We start from the raw sequence: 18,904 nt of genomic DNA, 5'->3' as shown, positions 1-18,904 counted from the left end.
AGCACTGTTCTCTAAGAAGCATTTGGAGGAGTCGCTGAGGACTTGTTTTTGTTACACAAACTTAACCTGCTGTGTAGATTTGTGCTTGGATTTCTGCAGTAGGAACGCGAGTGTTTGTGACCTCTTGAGACCTCTCATGTGTTGGGCTTAATACCAGGAGATGACCAGGGCAATAAATATGATGCTTCTTTCTTTTGTTGGCCTACACTATGGATTTTTTTTCCCCTATGGATTCTTATATTAGAAAATGGCTCACAATATTTCAAAGGCCCCAAAGCCCTTCAGGGTTTGAGCAGCAAGGGGAATTAATGTTCTCTAACGGGAGAATGTTCTCTTCACAATCGCTGAAGACCCCAGGTACCTGTACACTTCTGACAGCCTTACTGTACAGAAAGATTGTATTTTTGCAGACACAAGGGCAAGGTGTGTGCTGAACACTCCATTAGAATTCCATCTGAATTCCTGGTGAGCTCTGGAAATGAATTATTACTGATGTTTTTCTTTAGAATGCCTTTTTACTTTTGAGAGTTTTATGCTGAGACAGAATTTAGTAGCTCTTTGTCTCAAGAGAGCTGTTGAGCCGTCTTCGTTGCCTTCATCACCATGTTCTTGAAGCCCTTCTTTAAAACAGTGCTTTGAAATACTGCTCTCAAAAATAAGTATAATTTGCACATAGTCTGTCTATTTAATTCCATGGAAATATCACATTTTTGTCTTTGGGCCAGTGCGTGCTTTGGGGGGAGTATTTGCTACAGTAAAGGTTAGAGCTCCTTTGTGACAGCTTGTTCTGATTAGTCACTTGATGCTGAGACAGCCAGCACTGCAGCTGTTTCTTTGAGTGTCTGCAAAGATGCCTTTATCCTGCTTGCTTTCACAGTTTCCTCACCTAAGATGATTTCAGTGTTTCTTTTCTGAGATAAGCACTATCCTGTGGAGACCCAAAGAAAAGCAGAGGAGGGGAGCTTCCACTTAATCTGGGTATCTCAGGAGGCTTCTAATCGACCGATGCAAAGCACTCGTGGGGTTTTTTGTTACAAAGGTATCTGGTGTCTCTGTCTCTACTGAAGCCCATGTCACGTTAAAATACGTGGACTTTCATATTTCTTGCAGCACACTTTGCTCATTCCCTTCCTTTCTTCCTTCTGTAACCACTGTTGTAATTTTTGCCAAACTATTTTTTGTTCTACTACTTAATTTGCAAGCTACCACAGGCTGGTTTTCAAGAGCAGAGGTAAGAAAGAGTAGGATTACTGAGCCTGTGTGTTGGTCCTGTGTTGTCCTCCTCTGCAAATCTGAACCACTGCACTGCTGCTGTGTTGGCTTTAGGATTTCTGGACGCACACCACCCATTCAGCAATGTGACCATGGGCCATTAGCCATTAATTTGATCATTTCTGCACCCATGCAATATGGAGGACTTTAGGAGAATTAAATGGCAGAACAGATAAACAGGGTAATTTCTTCCTTCTCTGAAACCCTGTTTAGATCATGGACTACAGTGATTTTTCTGGGTGTTCAGGCTGGCATGTGGATGGTGTGAGCATTGTGTTTTCAATGGAAAGGTACAGAATGCTGTTTCTGTAGTTGAATTGTCATCTAAATTGTGGTAAGGTGAAAGATTTGGATTTTGTTACTGAAGAGAGAAAATAATTAAAACTCTGGGAAAGGACAAAGTTACTCTGAACTCTGTAAAAATCTGCCTGTGAAAGGTCAAAGTAAGTTCATAGGTCCTCATCTCTACTAACAAGGGAACTTCAAGAGATTGTGCACTAGGTACTTAAAATCATCCCATGATTATAACCCATTCCATCTAAAAACACCTTGATGGGTCACTGCACAGACTCCTGGTAGTTATTGTAGCCTTTGGATAATATACTACATGAAGTAACCTCCTACTTAGTTCTAGAAGCATGAATCATAGTGGTCACAAAAGACAGACAGAGGTAACAGTTACAGGGTGCTGGCTGGTGGTTGTTTCTATTAAAGGTATTGTGTTCTGTGATTCCACTAATATCAATTATTTAGTTGTTATATTGGGGATGTTTGTCTGGCTTCCCAGTGACAGTCGGTTTGGGAGGTTTTACTAGAGCAGCTTCCTAGTAATTATCTTTGTGGTTTGTCATGACAAAAGGCTCATAGGAACTAAAGGTTTTCTTTCTCTTGTGACTATAAAAATAAAATAAATCAAAGTGATACAGTACTGAAATTATAGCGTTTTGCTTTTGGTAAGTGCTAACTTAATTTCAGTTAGAAACATTGTGGAGTTTGAGGGAAGGAAAGGGGATTTGTGTTTAGAAAAATAACACCTTTGAATTGTAGTTGCAAGAACAATGACACATCAAACCCTGCAATAAAGGCATAAACCCTCCCATAAGTCATTCTCATGACCTTTAGCCATCCCACATACAGCCCACCTTTTCTTTGTTTTTCTGTAGTTGTCTTAGCAAAGTGTTTGAAAACTAAAATTTATGGGGAGTAAATAATTAATACAGAAGTATCTGGAGATTCCTAGGGCTTTGGAAAAAGAAAAGGGTCTTGCTGATTCAGAAGACTGACTTAAGCAAAACTGTGATGACAGGCTTTGTTGTTCATTACAATGTCATTATCCTAGGAGTGAATTTGGTCCAACGTGCCTATTCCACATAGGCTTAATGGGATAATACAAAGTGTTAGACCTGTTCCCCTTTGGTTATTTTGATAAGAAGCTGTATCTGCAGTAGCACACAAATACATTGTGTGCCTAAGGTATGTTTACTGAGAAGGAAAGGGCTATTGTTAAAAAAAGTTATTTGTCCTTTTTGGATGTACAGTGTGCAAGAAGGCATAATAACCAGCTCACGTTCCTGTTGGGAATGAATGCGGTGGTGGTGGAGCACTTTACCGGGCAGTGCTCCTGGAGTCTGCCCGTCCTGCCCCTCCGTGCTACGGGATGTGCGAGTGGATGGGGCTCGGCAGCACACACAGCCTTGCCCTTCTCTCCACCACCTCTTCCTTCAGGCAGAACATTTTAAGCCTTTCCTGAGGAGCTGCTCTTGAAGGATATTTGTAGATATTTCATCAAGGCATCTTTTAATTTCTCCTTTTCCTGTTTGGTTTTATCCTCAAACTTAGTATTTCACCTCAAATCTTGATATGTCCAGTATTTTTTTTTTTTCCACAGAGCGTTCTTGCTGACTAAGGATTTGCCTCAGATTCACAGCTTTTCATTTTGGGCAGTTGGCCTCTTTCATCAACTCGTTCTTTCTGCCTTTTCTTCTTTATTTTTAGCTCTGGCCCTCTGAAAATGGAGGATAAAAGCAGCAGCATAGGGAGAAGCAAGTTACACCTTCCTTGTTATGGATTTATTTGTGTCTGATGAACCCACTTGTTGCCTCACCTGTCTATCTGTGCTCCTGAAGCCTGTGCCGTGTGCTCACGCTCCATACTTTTAGAGAAGGCCAAACATGCAGGTCCATCTGCCACCTGGTCACTTGCTGGCTGCTGTGCTGAGCCTGACTTGGGTCACTGTGTTCCTTAAAGCCTGGCTTTATCTTCTGATTTGGTGGCTGTAGTGCTTCCCCTGCTTCATCTTGTTTAAAAACGAATTGAATTTAGGTATTGATGACATGAACTATCCATGTAAAACACTTGAAAGCAAGCAAATGCTAAGCTGTAAGATATTATACTCCTACTATAGTGTCTTTGCACGTTGCTGTCCTCTGGGGCAGAGCCTTCTGGGGAGCTCCCGACTGCCTTTAGAAGACAAAGGGACATGTTGCTGATATTCCATGGCCTGTAACACAGTACTTTAATTATGCTCCCAGCAATTAAGTGGTATCAGAGTTGTTAAGTAAGTAATCAGAGTAAGTGCAGAGGCTAAATTTGCAGCACGCTCGTGCGAGGAGTCAGGAATTATTAATAAAGATACTACTATGTTTTAGAGTTTGTTTTGTTTTTCTGTCTGGTTTGTGTTTTCTAACTTGGAAAGAAGCCTTAAAATGTAAAAAACCCTTGTGGTCTCATCCTGGGCGAGGGCAGCCTGTTTCTTAATTCTGTTCTCATGATAATTGAGAACAGGAGGTGTTTTGTGGTTACCCTGTTACTTAGTTGCTCGATGCTTCCTACTTAATTGGATTTTGCCATCTTAACTCTGAGAAACTTTTACTTCTTCATTGTGTGATCCAGGTCTTTGGTGTTTGGCGAGAGGATCACTGCAGGCAACAGAAATTCTGCTTTCACCTCCTGTGAAATTCTTATCAGCTTTCTTTCTGAGAGAAGCTACAAAGTCACAGTTTTCCTTTCCCTTGCTTGAATTGGTTAAGGAAAAGTTGACAAGCGGCCAGAATTAATGAACGTGCAAATACTCAGCAGTATAACATGGTAATGAAGCAGTGGGACTTACTGAGGCAGTGTGTTGCAAGGCAGGGTTGTTAGAAATAAAACCTCTTCTTTTTTGGGGCTGTTGTTAGTTCTACCAAAGACCAGGGTCAAACAGCAATGCTGAAGGTCTGTTTCCAGCACTGCAGCTGTGGAGAAGAGCACTGGGAGCTGGAGCTGTGCGAGGTATCTAGTGGCTAAAATCCCTTCTGGACTGTCACTCCATGGTCCACAAAAGCAGAGAGAAGCATGTCTGTTCCTGAGAACAGGGAAGACTGCACAGAAAATATCTAAGATTAGTGGGCTTTCTAGGGCATAATAAAAATGAAGGTCCGTACATCAGGACCAAGGTTTGCACACCACGGGGTGGAGCAGGCTGGCTGGTAGTGCTGTGGTGGAGCTGATATAATATACCCCAGCCTACAACGTGTGATGAAACATTTGAGGAATAAAAAGCTGAAATTTGAAGTGGAAACAATGTGCCAGTGACAAAGGGCTGTTCCCAGGATGGTCAGTTTGCTCACAGGATGCAGACAACACACTTGCTGTGCCGTAGCCTCTTTTCCTGGGAGCAGGTGATAGCAGCATTGTGCTTGTGAAACCTTGATGTTCAATCTTGGGCAGTTACAGAATCTCCTGGGGAGACCGTGTGAAGTTTTACGGTGCAGGTGCTTCAGATTCAGTTCCAACAGTTAAGGAAGATTAATTCTTATTCCTCCGCTACGGCAGATAACTAACGATATGAGTCTTTTTACTCCTATCAGTGAGAACAGCGTGTGTGTGGACATTGTCTTAAAACTACCACTGCAGGGCTGAGTACTTGAAATCGAGACAGTGGGCTCGTAAGATCACTTACTGTACCTCAAATACAGGGTAGTAACTGAAAGCATGAGGGGAGTTGCTTTTTTAAACTATCAAACTTGACCAGAAGCACCTAGACCATGTGCTGTTAAAAGAATGTGTGGGGGGAGAGGGCAGGAATTTGCTGCCTGAATTCAGAAGCCTCCTCCAGAGGCATGCACTGAAAATACTGTCATAAAGAACACAGAGCAGTGTTTTTCCCTGTGGGATTCTAAACATACTCAATACAGAGATTACAGAAGGGATGAAATAAAATTCCATGAGAATTTCCTGGACTCTTTATGTTCCTCATATAACTTGGAACATGGTAAATGGTTTCCAGCTCCTTGGCTGTGTTCAAAATTTTACATAGACTGAGTCTAATGAGGGACACTCCATGGTGTGAGTGATAGGAAACTGTGGAGCCCAAATGTGCTGGTATTACCAGTTCCTTGTGCTAGAGAATAAAAGTAATGCTCATCTTGAGCACTTGCTTAATAATGTCTTCCTCATGCTTCCATTCCTATCTAGATTGTATATAATTTATTTAACCTTTTTCTAGCTGTGTCTCTGTTAGTCTGTAAGTCTCCGTTTTCCCTTTCTGCTACATCCCAGCCCTAAGGTTACCCAGTTTCTTCACACCCTTTTCATTCCACTGTCATTCCTGCTTCTTGTCTTTATATCTGCCCTTTAGCTCCTTTCTCAGTCTTTACTTTCAAGTCCTCTCTCAAAGGGCCTATTGCAAAAAACATAGTTCGTCAACTGCTTCTGTCATACTGGGGGGTGTCCTTATTTGTCAGTTTAACAGAAATGCATGTGGATTTGAAATAATTCTTAGATCATGCAGTGAGCTTCGGAACTGCGCTGCGTTTTGCAAATAGATTATTGATAGCAATGCTTAAGGTTGCTCTCAGTGGGTTATAATGGGTTAAAGCATGCCCTTCACTTGTTATCTCTGCTTAAAATTCACAATAAGCACCTTGGAAAATGTGTGAAATTAGAATCTGATTCTCTGAAGCATACAAAAACCATAGCCTGATAACAAAATTCTTGCTAAAACCAGTCTTCATTGCGACCTTGGCTAGGACAGCTCTAAAAGAGCAACACCAGCTTCTCCGAGGTGCTTGTGGTGGTGTGAGATACGGCAGCTACTCAGGGTTAAATCACTGAAGGGAGGAATGGGCAGTCAGGATTTCATGTTGCTGATGTTCAGCTCCTGATGCCACATGGGCTTGAGCAAATGACTTAAATGCTTATAACTTGTGCTCTCCTTTTGTAAAACAAGGTGTTTGCCATCTCAGCTTTGGCATCTGTGCAGGTCATCCTTTATAAATTGCTCTGAAGCGCTTACATGGAAGAGAAGTATAGACTGTTACCACTAGGGAGTGTTTGGGGTTTTAGGAGGGTATTGTTATCTCTAAATGTATATGGATTAATGCTCTCATGTCATGGGTTGGTTGTGTCTGGGGAATATGCTTGAAACCTGATATCCAGCCCAATTATTATGATAAAGTTAACTCTTCATTCTGCTGTGCAGTGGCTGAGGAATAGCTGCTGGTAACCCTGTGTGTGCTGTCTGGGTACAGTGCCAAGACATAATCAACATTTTTGCAGGGGCTGCTGAGATTTGAGAGTGTTTGAGAGAACAGCCTTGTCTGTTCAAAGCAGCAAAGAGCCCACATAAGCAAATGCAGTAGTCCCTAGCCGGTTCTGGCAGTGCCAGCCCTGGTGTCTTCTCCCACAGTGCAGAGATGCGATAGGAGAGGGGCTCTGGAAGCCAACAGGTTCCTGAGTAGCTGCTTCTGAAACTGAGTCTGTAGGATGTCCAGGTCCTAATCAGCTGGGGAGTGTGCTTGTGCTTTCCTGGTGTCATGGAAAGGTTAACGGCTGGATGTGTGATGTGTGATCTGGCAGAGCTGACGTGGGTCCAGCACTGTCCTTGGGCAGGTGAGCAGCCTTGGTGGTGTGGAGAGCAGCGGTCAGCAGTGCTGGGCTCCGCCTGGGCTTGGCCGGGATCCCCATCTCCAGCTTGGTGTCCAGCAGTGCTGTACGGAGCCCCTCTGGCACAGATTGGGTCCTTCTGCACTCAGTTTTCACCACTTCCTAATTTCTACTTACACAAGATAAGAGTGAGGATTTTTTGCAATTACTGTTTTTTCTTTTTCTCTCCTCCTGCTACAGGCAGCATCCATGAAATTTGTGTTTCATTTCTGATTGCTTGCTCAAGGTACTGAAATGGCCTGTAAGAAATCTGCTTTCCTTTTCTATAGCAAGACAGGTCTTGAAGAATATGCACTGCTAAAAGCATCCCATTCCTCATCCTGATGTTGCCATAAAGAGTATCAGGAAATGGAACTGAAATATGAAAGAAACTTGAAAAATGCTTCTTCCCTTCTTTTAAGTGGAAGAGTGAAGCTTACTGTCCAGCATCTGCAGGCTGTCAGTGGCTAATAACAGCTGAGGAAGCAAGATTTCTGTAGTATGGAAGTATCAAAATGCTACAAAGCAGGCTGAATCTGTTTTATGTCATGGAAAAAAACCCAAAACCCCTGAATACTTGAAATATCCTTCCTCCAGTACCCTTTCTTCAAAGTAATCCCTTTGTACAGCAGGACAAATATGTCTCTTGACATTTGGAAGGGCAGAAAGTTAGCAGCCCTGAGGTTAATCCTCATGACCTTTGCATCAGTCAGCCTGCAGTCTTCACCCTCCTTCACGTGTGGTTAGCTGGCTGCTGGGGTAGGTGCATATCTGAGGAAGGGAAGCTATTCGATGACCTGTAATGTGGGTTTGTGTGTATAGGCAGATATCCGTATCTCAGTGCACTGTGGAGTTGTAATTTTTCTTTATTATACCCCTTTTTGAAGCTCGCATTGATGTGTGGGGGCTTCAGAGCTTCTGATTATTCATATAGGTGTTTGGAGAGGTCGCCTGTGCCCTGCATGTTTGTGCTCTTGTCATGAGTAGCATCCATTGTCAAGCGTAGATAAATCAGACCTAACTCTGAATTCCAGTGACAGCCACACAGTCAGGCTCCTGGATTCCCTATGTCTTCCAAAAAGCAAATTTGATTTCAGGGTAATATCCAGGAACTAAAATAACAGAGAAGAGTCTAAACTCTCTTATTCTTAAAAATAAAATTGCACCTTTGACTTGGTGTTTTACTTTTTATGCTGTTTTGTAGAGGCTGAAGGTGAAAGAAGAGCAATGTGTGCTCTTCCTTGGAAAAGGTGATGACAACTTATGTTTGGATACTGAATTTGAGTCTTATCCAGATCAGCCCTAGAGTACATTATTTGAACAAACAAAACCCAACTCCTAAAAATAAGATGGTGAGCTCTGAGTGTTTGCTTTTGTGGAGAAAACCTCATGAGACATGGCTGTGAACTCGTACTGAAGGTTTCAGACTTTCTGTTTGCAAATGGATGGTAATAGACTGCAGCGTAATTGCTCCTAAGAGGTTTTGCTTTGATTTCTTCAGGGACGGACCATCTTGTGTATTGCCCGAGAGCTCAGCCATATTAATCATGTTTATGCATCCGTTCAAAATTCTGCCTCAAAGTGTAGTTGTCTTAAACGCAGACGGAGCCATGTGACTGTTATCAGATCTGAATGCTAATTGCTTGGTGAGTTGTGTAATAGGTCATCACGTGCACATAAAAGCCATTTTCATATGGCTTGGCACCCACGTAATGCTTAACGATCTGATTTTTCCTTTTCCCATATGTAGCACCTATGTAATTGCTCATTTGCTCCTATTTGCCATGGAGGTTGAAGATTTTAATGGCTTCTATTAAATCCTCCAAGCAGTGGGAGCTTGGGAGCCATCTACTTCAAAGTTATGACTTTAAAAAAAATAAAAATTAATTGCAGGTGGTTTATTTGGACTGTCCTGTCTTGATCTCCAGTCTTCAACCCACCAAACTCATTTATTCACAACAGTACTTTGATATACAGATGAAATTAAACAAGGAGATGGTGGGGTTGTGTTAACTCTTGTTACTAGTTTTGCACCTCTTTTTATCAGCTGAAAAAGCATGTGCTGTGTTAGAGCTGCAGGTTTGAGGGAACGTTTTCCACGTACCAGTTGTAATGCTCTGCTGGCAAGTTCATGTGCTTTCAGGAAGATGGTAAAGCTCTTGCATTCCTGTGATTTTTAGGAATCTCTGTCTAACCTTATTTGGTTTCGTTTTAATAAAGAGGAGATTAGAGAAGTTGTAAGTAAAGTCACAGTAAAATTCTTTAAAGCGCTATGCTTTTGTCTCATTTCTGCAGCTTCCAGACACGCTCAAAATGGGTTCTTCCAAGACTTCAGAAATAAGTCTCAAAGGGGTGGGGGAAGGGGTGTGTTTGGTTTGGTTTTTTGTTTTTTTTTCCCCCAATAAATTATCTTTCTTTGCAGATAGTTTGAATTGTTTCCTGGCTCAGAGTAAGAGACAAGATTTTGTTTGGCATCCCCAAGCAGAGAGTAATGGAGGGGGGTACAGTTTACTATTCAGCCTCTCTTTCCTCCTTCCTCCTCCTGGCAGGTGGGATCAGAAGAGAAAAACCCTTGGTGCATTTTCTGATTTACCTCTGGCTTAATTTTGTGGGGTTTTTTCCTTCCCTCCGCTGGCTTATTCATGTATCCCTTCACACTCCAGGACTAGGTAGACCTGACAGCCCTCCTGGAAGAGCTGAAGAATTTTTGCTCATTAACTTCTGTGTCAGGCACAAAACCCTCTGTTTAAAGCTTACTCTGAAGGCAGTATATAAAGCAGAAACAAGATCAGTGCTAAAAGGACATTGTGTTTGGATTTTCTTGCAGGAAGGGAGTTTCATTGGGGTTGTAATAAATAGGAGTTGCTTTTTCTGCTGAATGTGCCTGCATAGCACTGAGTGCACAGGGTTAATGTGCAGTCTATAGCTTGGCAAGGCTAAAGGGAAAATGGCTCCTTGACTCTGACTTAACAAAATAGTAGGAATCTGAGAGCAAAGCTAAGTGGGAGATGAAACGAAGCTGTTGCTAATGGAGGGGAAGAAAGGAAGAATTCAGGTCTCTGGATCGATACATGTGTATCTGGGGATAATTTTAAACATGGGCAGTGGAAAGGAGAAAGCTTTCTTCAGGGCAGGTGCTGGGAAAGATCCTGTTGGTAGTTGGATGTTAGGATGATAACCCAGTAACGTGGGATTATTTCCCTTATTTCACTTAGAAATGGGGCTCTTTTAATGTTGTCCAGATCAGAAACTTCCTTGGAAATGCACAAGTAGTACAGCAGGAGCAGAAATATAGTTGTCTGTTTTCTGCTATCTTTTTGAGCTGACAGATCATCACTGTAATTATTCTGGCAAATTTATAATACTGGGAAGTTTTATGGTCAGGAAAGCTGGGAAATAATGGTATCGGAAAGACACAAGTACAGTTAGATTTCAAAGTGATGTTTGTACAGATTGTTGCAGCTGCAAAAGATTGAAGGTATCAAATGAGATAATACTGCTGCAACTTGTAGAAGACTTGCTTGATTTCTAAGTCAGTGACTGTGCCACTCAACATCAGGTTCAGCAACAAAACACATACCAAAAAGTGCTGGTTCTTACATGAAGAAGTGTCTCTATCTCACGTTTCCAGGTGCCTCTCTGTATAGCCCTTCATTTAAATAACATAATTTCCCCCCTGCCCCAATACAACGAGCACCTCCAGAATAACTCTGAGAACCACCAGCATAAAAAATGTTATTCAGAAAACAGTCATGTCGCAGATGCAGCTGTATCCATTGGCCTGAGACCTGCCGACCCAGTAACCAGCCCCAGTTTGAGGATCCTGGTCCGGGAAGCGCAGGTGAGCCCGTGTGCCAGACCAGGCAGGGTTTAGGAATGTGCTGACGTTCCTGTGGGCAGGGAGCTCAGGCACCTTCAGTTTATTTCTAGTGCTTTCAAAGCAGCATTGGGGTAATGGTTGCCCAACGCTCCACTTTTGCACATCTCTACAATGAATATAGTAAATACATATTCATCCGCGTTCACCCTAAACTTGGGTGACCTAACAACTGCTTATAACATGCTTTGGATCAAAGCTGTTGTGTGAAGGGAAAGCTTTTTTTATTTGTATAGCTTTGCTTTTTCAGGAGTTCTAAGGTTATGAGGATGCCTTAATTCAGGTTTGTTAGGCTCTAGTGGAGCTTGGTAAAGTCCCCTTGGCAATTTCTCTGTTTTTCTACCTACTTTGCTAGTTAACTACATCAGGAAGGTTGTGCAGCAAGCCGTGTGTCCTGCTCCAGGAAGGTTAGAGACGCAGTAGAGCTCTGCAGCAGCCATGACCTTAATCCTGTTTTTAACCAAAGGAAATAGCATCTCTTCAGTGCATTCAGAGACATCTCCTTCATCCTGATGAGTCAATTAGGAGAAGAGAGGGGGTGCTGGGGATGCTGAATGCCTGAGCTGTATTTTCTCTTCCTTTCTGAAGCTGAAGTGGACTTTGGAGGTGTGCAGCGTGATCAAGCTGCAGCCTTGCCTTGCTGTTCCCTTAGTCACAGCCTGAAAAATGAGTATCCCCTCTCTCTGTGCTGATGGTATCATATTTATTCATTCTAATGCTGACATTCAGCATCCTATTGATATGTTTAAATGTGGCTTGAGGAGAAAATACTGGTGTACAGGCTCTGGTTGTGTACTTTCTTCAACCCCCTGACCTGAGCACAGAGAACAGCCTGTATTTCTGTTGCCACTTTAATCTGAAATGTCCTGCTGCATTTGCTTGATTCTTCCTGAGAGTCGTATCTAATCTGAGCTCTGGCAGGCACGTGTGGAGCTGACACATGCACATCTCGCAGAAGAATTTTTCTTTTATCAGTTGTGCTCTGGCCTTCATGCATTACAGTCACATGCCAGTGGCATTTCCCTGGGGGATGAAAGCAAGGGCTTGTTTCAGGAGCGGGAATTTTCCTGCAAGACCTTCTGCTGGAAGGGCTGTGCTCTCTGCTCGCTGGGCTGTGTTGTATCAAGAAGCATGTCTTCAACCCCATGACTTCTCTCCCTGCTTCATGGTCATTTGTGACCATTAGCAGTAAAGAAGAAATGGTGATTGGGTTTTATGGAGTACAGCACTGCTTTTGGAGGCTTTTTAAGCATATTGAGCATGAGTTTGGTAAGTAGTGCAGTAAGCAGCTGATGCACAGGGCAGCCTATGACTTGCCTTGCTCAGATCAGGTTGTGAGGCAATGGCAGGGGTGAAAATGGAGCATGGCTCTTATTTCCAGTTCCTCCTTAAACTGGTTCGTGCCATTTCTGCTCTCTCTGCAAAGAGTACTGATTATCCAGACCTGTCCCAGGGAGTGATACACAATGGAAAAGAGTTTTTGTTAATATGAAGACTCTGTACTTCTTGGGCAAATCTGCGGGTTCTGGTGAAAATGATTTGAAAGTAAACTTCTAGGTCATTTGTCCTTGGTGCCAGGAGTCCTTGTTGCTGTCGTAGGGTCAGGTGTTAATCCTGGCACGGGAAATACTCCATCCAGCTGCACCTCAGGCAACTTTAAGGCAAAGGACAGCTGCATATGCAGCTCCAGCAATGTACTGTGCATCCCCTAGCTGAGATGCTCCTTCCCTGTATCTAGAGGAGCTCTCCCCTGTTCCTCTTTTCCTCCAGAGTAAGTGACATTCAGCTCTGTGTCAGCCAGGTAACAAGATTTTCCCTGTCCCTTCCTCCCTTCTGTGCGAGTGCTCTGGCACAAGCAATCTTCCTTTGTACTCCTCTTGCCAGACACTTGTATTTTCACATGTTGCCCTAAAACAGGACAGGTCCCCTGTGATATTGTGCCTGGTATTACAAGAAGTGCACAATCCCTGCTTTTTTCTGCACTGGTACTCTGACTGTTAACAGGGACCTAGCTTCTGACTTCAAGGGGGTTTTTGGGGTTTTTTTTCCCTCTTTAGTTGTAGCATGAGAGCTGCCCACACCAGCTATCCGTGATGCACCAGCAAGTTGTCAGGGAGCGGGCTGCGTGCTGCCTGGCACGGCGCCGGCTCCAGCACACAGCTTCCCTTGGCAGCCTGCCCGTGTTTACGTACGCCGGGAGCTGCCAAGAAGTGGCCAAGAGAGAACCAACTGTGAGGAGTTGCTGAAAAGTTTCACGTAGTAGCGTTGCTGGGGTAATGATGGCTTAAAGCTATAGGGAGGGGAAAAAGACCATTTATATCTTTCAGGAGGCTGGGTGGTACGTGGAGAAATGGGGTGGGTTCAGGCACATTTGCCTTTCTTCAAGATTTTAGTTTGCACAGATACATTTGTTCACAAATGCTTCTGCTCAGGATGCTGGGACCGGAAGAATCAGCTTTGTAGTCATGTATAAATGAAACATAACTTAGTATGGCAGTTTATAGGAGGTCCCTTTCCAAGCAAGAAAAGTACTTTCATTCCCATCTTACAGGTCAGTGCTTTGAAACTGATGCATCTGTTGGAGATATGTGGCTGTTACGCATTTGGCTGGATATTGGCAAGGACTCGGCAGATGCATGACACAAAGGAACCACTGTGGATATTCTATTGGCAAACATGCCAATAGAAGTAATAATAATCTTTTGTTACTCGTTCAAGGGCATCATACAGCGAAGTAAAAACAAATCCAGAGTGATCACATCAAATCCCTTGTATTTTATGGGCGCATGAATGCACGAACGAGGAGATCCAGTTTCAGAAGAGCTTATAGGGAGAGAATCCAGTCCTGGCCAGTTTAAAATTGCCCTCCAAGCAGGAAATGCTTTCCAGTACTTAACATGTCTTAACAAATCCACATGATGTAGGCTTTCTCCAGAAAGCAGGCTGGTTAGTGTAAAGTCTGTTCCTCAGCAAAACATCAGTATCAGCTAGTGACTTACACACAGGGATAAGGCAGTAGTAAGTGCCAGGCACAAGAAGCAGATTGCAAAAATAGCTGCAATCTAAAAGCCTCAAAACAATGGGCTCCTCTGGCAGGGATAAAAATACAATTCTTTTCACTTAGGGCATCTTATGAGAAGAAGCAATAGTAAAGCAGGGGAAGGAGAATTTGGAGAGGAAAGCTAAATCAACCATTTTCTGCTCTTGGATTACACTGGTGCAGATCTGTCACTGAAGTCATTTACACCAGTATAACCGAGAACCTGTCTCAAAGCATTTCAGCAGCTGGAGGGGATTTATTTAGATGGAAAGAATGTGTTCAGCATAACTTGGCCAAATGACACCTATGGTGGACTTGGCAGCTGTTAGCAAGTATTTATAGGATGTAAACAGCAAGGGGAAAGAGGACGGAAATAGAGTAAACCATGGAGGGACAGAAAAATGGGATGAAAATAGGAAAAGGAAGATTTTTACTGCTCTGTGGCTTAGACTGCAGAGCATCTATCCAGGGGGAATGAACTAATTGACACGCTTGGTATGAACTGGACAAAGCATTTGAAAACAGAGGCTGTAATTTTGTATTGATAGGAGGGCAATCAGCCTCCACTGGCAATATCTGTTTCTGAAATGGTTCTAGAATGGACAAGGATCCTTCTCCCATTAGGGGTTCTCTGTTTATAAGATTGAATCAGATGTTCCACCTCTGCTTTCTCATTTCTGATAGCAGGTAGTAGTGATTGCTTCAGAAATGAGTACTTGCAACAATTAGCAGTTTCTGAGTTTCCTGAACACAAGGTTGCACCTCGGATTTGTCATGTTTAGTAGCCACTGACAGCCTGGTACCTTTGATTCATCCAGCCCGCATTTAAATTCATTTGTGATTTGATCCCTTCAGTATCTGGTAACAGTGTTTTCCCCAATATGTGCCTTACATACACGTGTCTGCGTGTAAATTCTTTTCTTTACATTAAACTTTCTGCATGGTGATATCATTGGCTGGCCCTCCATGTCTCCCATCAGTCATGATCTTCCCCAAGTTGGAGATTTGAGTCTAGATTCTTCTCATGTGCTCATGTGAAGTCCTTTCCATATTCTGGTCACCTTTTGGGCTTCTCTGTCATTTTCTCGTCCTGTTATTTTTTTTTTAGGGAGAAGTCTGAACTTTCTTGCAGTTTTCAACATGCTGGTCCATCCTGGATGTATGTTCTTATATTTTCTGTTTTATTCCGTTTTCTTTGATTTGCCTTTTGAATTTGCACTGAACACTATGTTAACATTTTTCAGAGAATATCCACAGTGATTCCAAAATCTCTCTGTGTGATTGCTGTAGGGGAATTGATACTTTTGTTTTCCTTTTGTCCCATCACATTGAAGTTTATCTGTTGTTTATCACTTGACTTCGTCATTGCTCTGAGGTCCTTCTGCACTTCTTGAAATCAAGGCAGGTTGTAGATTCACTATCCTGAAGGAATTTGTATCATCCTCAAACACTGCCTTCTCATCTGCCTCTTTCCTGGGTCTCTGTGCTGAATGAAACTCCTGCCTTCTCATCACTGTTTGTCTCTTCTTACTCTGTTTTCCATCTTCAAATTTATTATTAATCCATGTGGTGACCCATCCCGTGATCCCAGGCTGGCTGAGTTTCTTTGAAGAATCACTGCAAAAGACTCTTGTGGAAAGGTTTCTGAAATCCAGCTTTGGAAGAGCCAAAGCTTGGGTGCTTTGGAAGAACCCTAGCAGATTTTTTTAATGTATCACTTCCTTAAAGCCATGTTGACTTTTCCCTTGCATATCCACTGGATTGATTCTTGGCGGTTGCTTTTGGAGTGCTGTCTTTTGTACTGAAGTCTGCCTGGGTGGTCTGTACTTTCTAGGATCCTCAGGGAGTCTGTTTGAAGATTTCTGCATTTATGACATCTTTTTCTGGCATTGAAGCTTGTTTAGCAAGCGGTTGGCAGTTCAGCTAGCGCATACCCGGGTTCTGTTAGAAGGTGATATTCATGTCTTTATGCTCTTTCAATGGCTATTTGTCTGATAATGTCTTTTTTTTCCTTTTCTTGGCACAGAGGATGCTCCCAAGTGGGAGTTATCAGAGCGCTGATTGAAGCTGGCATCCCCGTAGATATGATCGGAGGAACATCTATTGGTGCTTTTATGAGTGCCTTGTATGCCGAAGAACGCAGCTACAATCAGATGAGGATCAAAGCTAGGCAGTGGGCCATGGTAAGCATTGGAAATGTTGCACTTCTCTCCTCAGATGGAATGCAAGAGCTTAATCGCAAGCCTTAGCAGGCAGCAGCGCACAAGCTGCCACCCAAGGAAAGTGCAGCCATCTGCACTTGGTGTCTGTATGAGGAAAAGGGCCCCTGCCCGGCAGCGAGGGGGTGAGTTGGGAAAGCTGCTCGCTGTCATGCTGGCAGGCGACGCGAGGCCCGAGGAGGCAGGAGTCAAATGCTCTGCACAAATTCTAGTCACACTATGAGCATAGAGTGATGTTTAAGTGTGTTAGCCTGTGTTTATCTTTGTTTTATCTTCTCTTTTTATGTGCTGGAATCTGTTTCCTTTCCAACTCTCAACAAATGTGTTTCTCTTTTGTATAATTTTCTCTCTTTCGTTCTCACATGCTGTCATTTTTCAGTGGAACTGATTGACAGAGGTAATCCTTCTCTAAACTAAATACAAAATGCGTAATTCACGGTGTAGCCTGAGAACTCCAGAGTGGTGGTACTCTGATTCAGGAGAAATTTTAAACCTTAAATATTTAATACAAACAAAACCATATTTTCGTAGTTAAACCAAGGTTTGGGAAGATTGTTTTAAATAGTGACTTCTGTGGGTGAATTTATTGATAAGATGTTGTGGAAAAATTGTACTAGCACCAGATCACACTGGTTCAAATTGACTGAAGGTGAAGATTAGTGTTGTTTCTCAAGTTTGCTAGTTACAACTTTGTGTTGTTCATATGGAAACTACTTTTTCGTGTTGGTTTTCTTATTGAAAGAGGAGCAACACAGGGAATTTTCTAAATTGATTAAGCTCTGGGTCTGCTTAGATCTTGAGTGTTAGGGAGAAATAAGAGTCTAGTTGGCACAAGTATACTGCTTACCTTTCCCAAGTGTCTTCTAACCTGCCATGGCTTTGAGATGAATCTGCTGTATCTTGCTAAGACACCACTTACTGTGCAAGCACATCAGTCTGGGACGTTAAAATACATATTGAGGCTTTAGCATGTTTGTGCTGACCTGGCATGCAGAGGACCGTGGGACTCTGTTTTACCTCCTGTCACTGTTCGCTAGAAGAATGTGGATTTTGTGCTTTTTATTTAAGAACTGCCTGTGCCTGGCTGGGCTGGGAAGCACCCAAAACATAAACTGTTTATGATACAGAGCAGTTCGCTGGGATGGTGGCGGTGGAGGAGGCTTGAGATTAAGGACATAAAACCAACTGTACTGAAACATGTCAGATATCCACCTTGCAGTCTTTATCTCCCACGTTGGTCGTTACCAAATGCTTACAGCACAGCATCTGAGCAGGGCGGGCATGTCGTGATACCTCCCTGCAGTGTTTTCCTAGCCTCCGGCAATCTGTGGCTCACTGCTCTCTCTCCCTTTCTCTTGGTCAGGCTGGAGTGATGGAATTTTCCGCGGTGCATTTGTCCAGAGGATTATCTCCTCTTGCTTGTTAACTGGTCAGATCTCTTCTGCGCAGGGGGTGATGCAGAGCTGGAAATGCTGTTTTCTGGGCTTCCTGAGGCTGTGCTCTCATGTAAGCCAGCTTCATTTCTAGCATTATAGCTCTTGAGCTTGCCAGCCTAATCTGAAATCATGCTGGCTTTTTACTAGGAATAGTTAAAGATGAAATGAAGAAATTTAATCTATTGATAAACTTTTGAACACAAATTGCAAAGCTCAGAGAGCGTTTCACAAAGGAAAAGGCAGGTTTTGGCCCAGCCTTAGGCTGTTTCAAGTGTTGGTACCTTGAAATCTGTAAATAAGTAGCTGAGGGAGAGGTTAATGACCTCTGTTAGAGCAAACATTTCATCTTATTAATGAAGAATAGATTTTCTTGAACTTTTTCATGAGTGTTCTGATAAGCTTGCCAGGTCTACATCCAAACCAGAAATTGTTCAAGGGTTGAGAAGGAAAAAAGAAAAGACCGCTCTGCTTGAAGCCCTTTTCACTGTTAACAACATAGTCCAGCAAAATGATTGCATTATAAATTGAAGAAAGCCATGAAAACCCTCTCTCCAAGATCAGATCACAGCTAATCTACAAAGTAGCTTGAGGGACTATAAATCTTTTTAACAGTGGCTATTCTGAGTTGTTTTCTCCTGTACTGTGTTGCAGCAATTGTAGACTGAGCAAGGAGAGGGGCTCTTTTCACTGAGCACTAGCTCTGTGTAGCTCTGCAGGGAGATTTGTTGGGGATTCATAGAAGATCCACCCAAAGGGACTGAGTGTGAGTGAGGTGACAAACCCACTAGTTAAGCCCCAAATTCCCAGTGTCCAAAAATTACAGGATCGTTCCTGCTGCCCTCCAGAGCAGCGTCGCTGCCAGTGAGGACCGCTGCGGGAGGCGGCTGCTGCGCAAGAGATGCTCTGGGGAGTGTCCTTGGTTAAGCCAACGTTATGCAAAAAGGCTTGAGCACTCCCTGCTAACAGAAGCTGCTGATTCTGCTCCTCTCAAGCCTGTGAGCTTTTGCTCTGAAGGTTATTGCTGAGTGCTCTTTGTGCAAAACCTTGCAGCCTGGCGTTTTTAGCCTGTGGGGTTTTTTTGAAGTGTCTTCATTGTGATGGATTAGATAACTCTGATACTTACTTATTTTTTTAATCCATCAAAATGAATGCTGGT

General features: G+C 43.0%; 1 protein-coding gene across 3 annotated transcripts in view; it reads left to right on the top strand.

Moving 5' to 3' along the window:
* The window catches only part of PNPLA7 (patatin like domain 7, lysophospholipase), a 127,343-nt gene that overhangs the window by 76,592 nt on the left and 31,847 nt on the right, over window positions 1-18,904 (top strand). For all 3 annotated transcript variants that reach the window (XM_074923799.1, XM_074923800.1, XM_074923798.1), the window contains exon 27: window positions 16,120-16,276. In XM_074923799.1, the coding sequence (XP_074779900.1) occupies window positions 16,120-16,276 (157 nt within the window). The remainder of the gene's footprint in view (window positions 1-16,119; window positions 16,277-18,904) is intronic.

This window comes from Athene noctua, chromosome 20, assembly GCF_965140245.1.
Source record: "Athene noctua chromosome 20, bAthNoc1.hap1.1, whole genome shotgun sequence".
NCBI classification, from domain to species: domain Eukaryota; kingdom Metazoa; phylum Chordata; class Aves; order Strigiformes; family Strigidae; genus Athene; species Athene noctua.
Note: the sequence above shows the minus strand (reverse complement) of the source record. Positions and strands in the feature narration are given on the sequence as shown.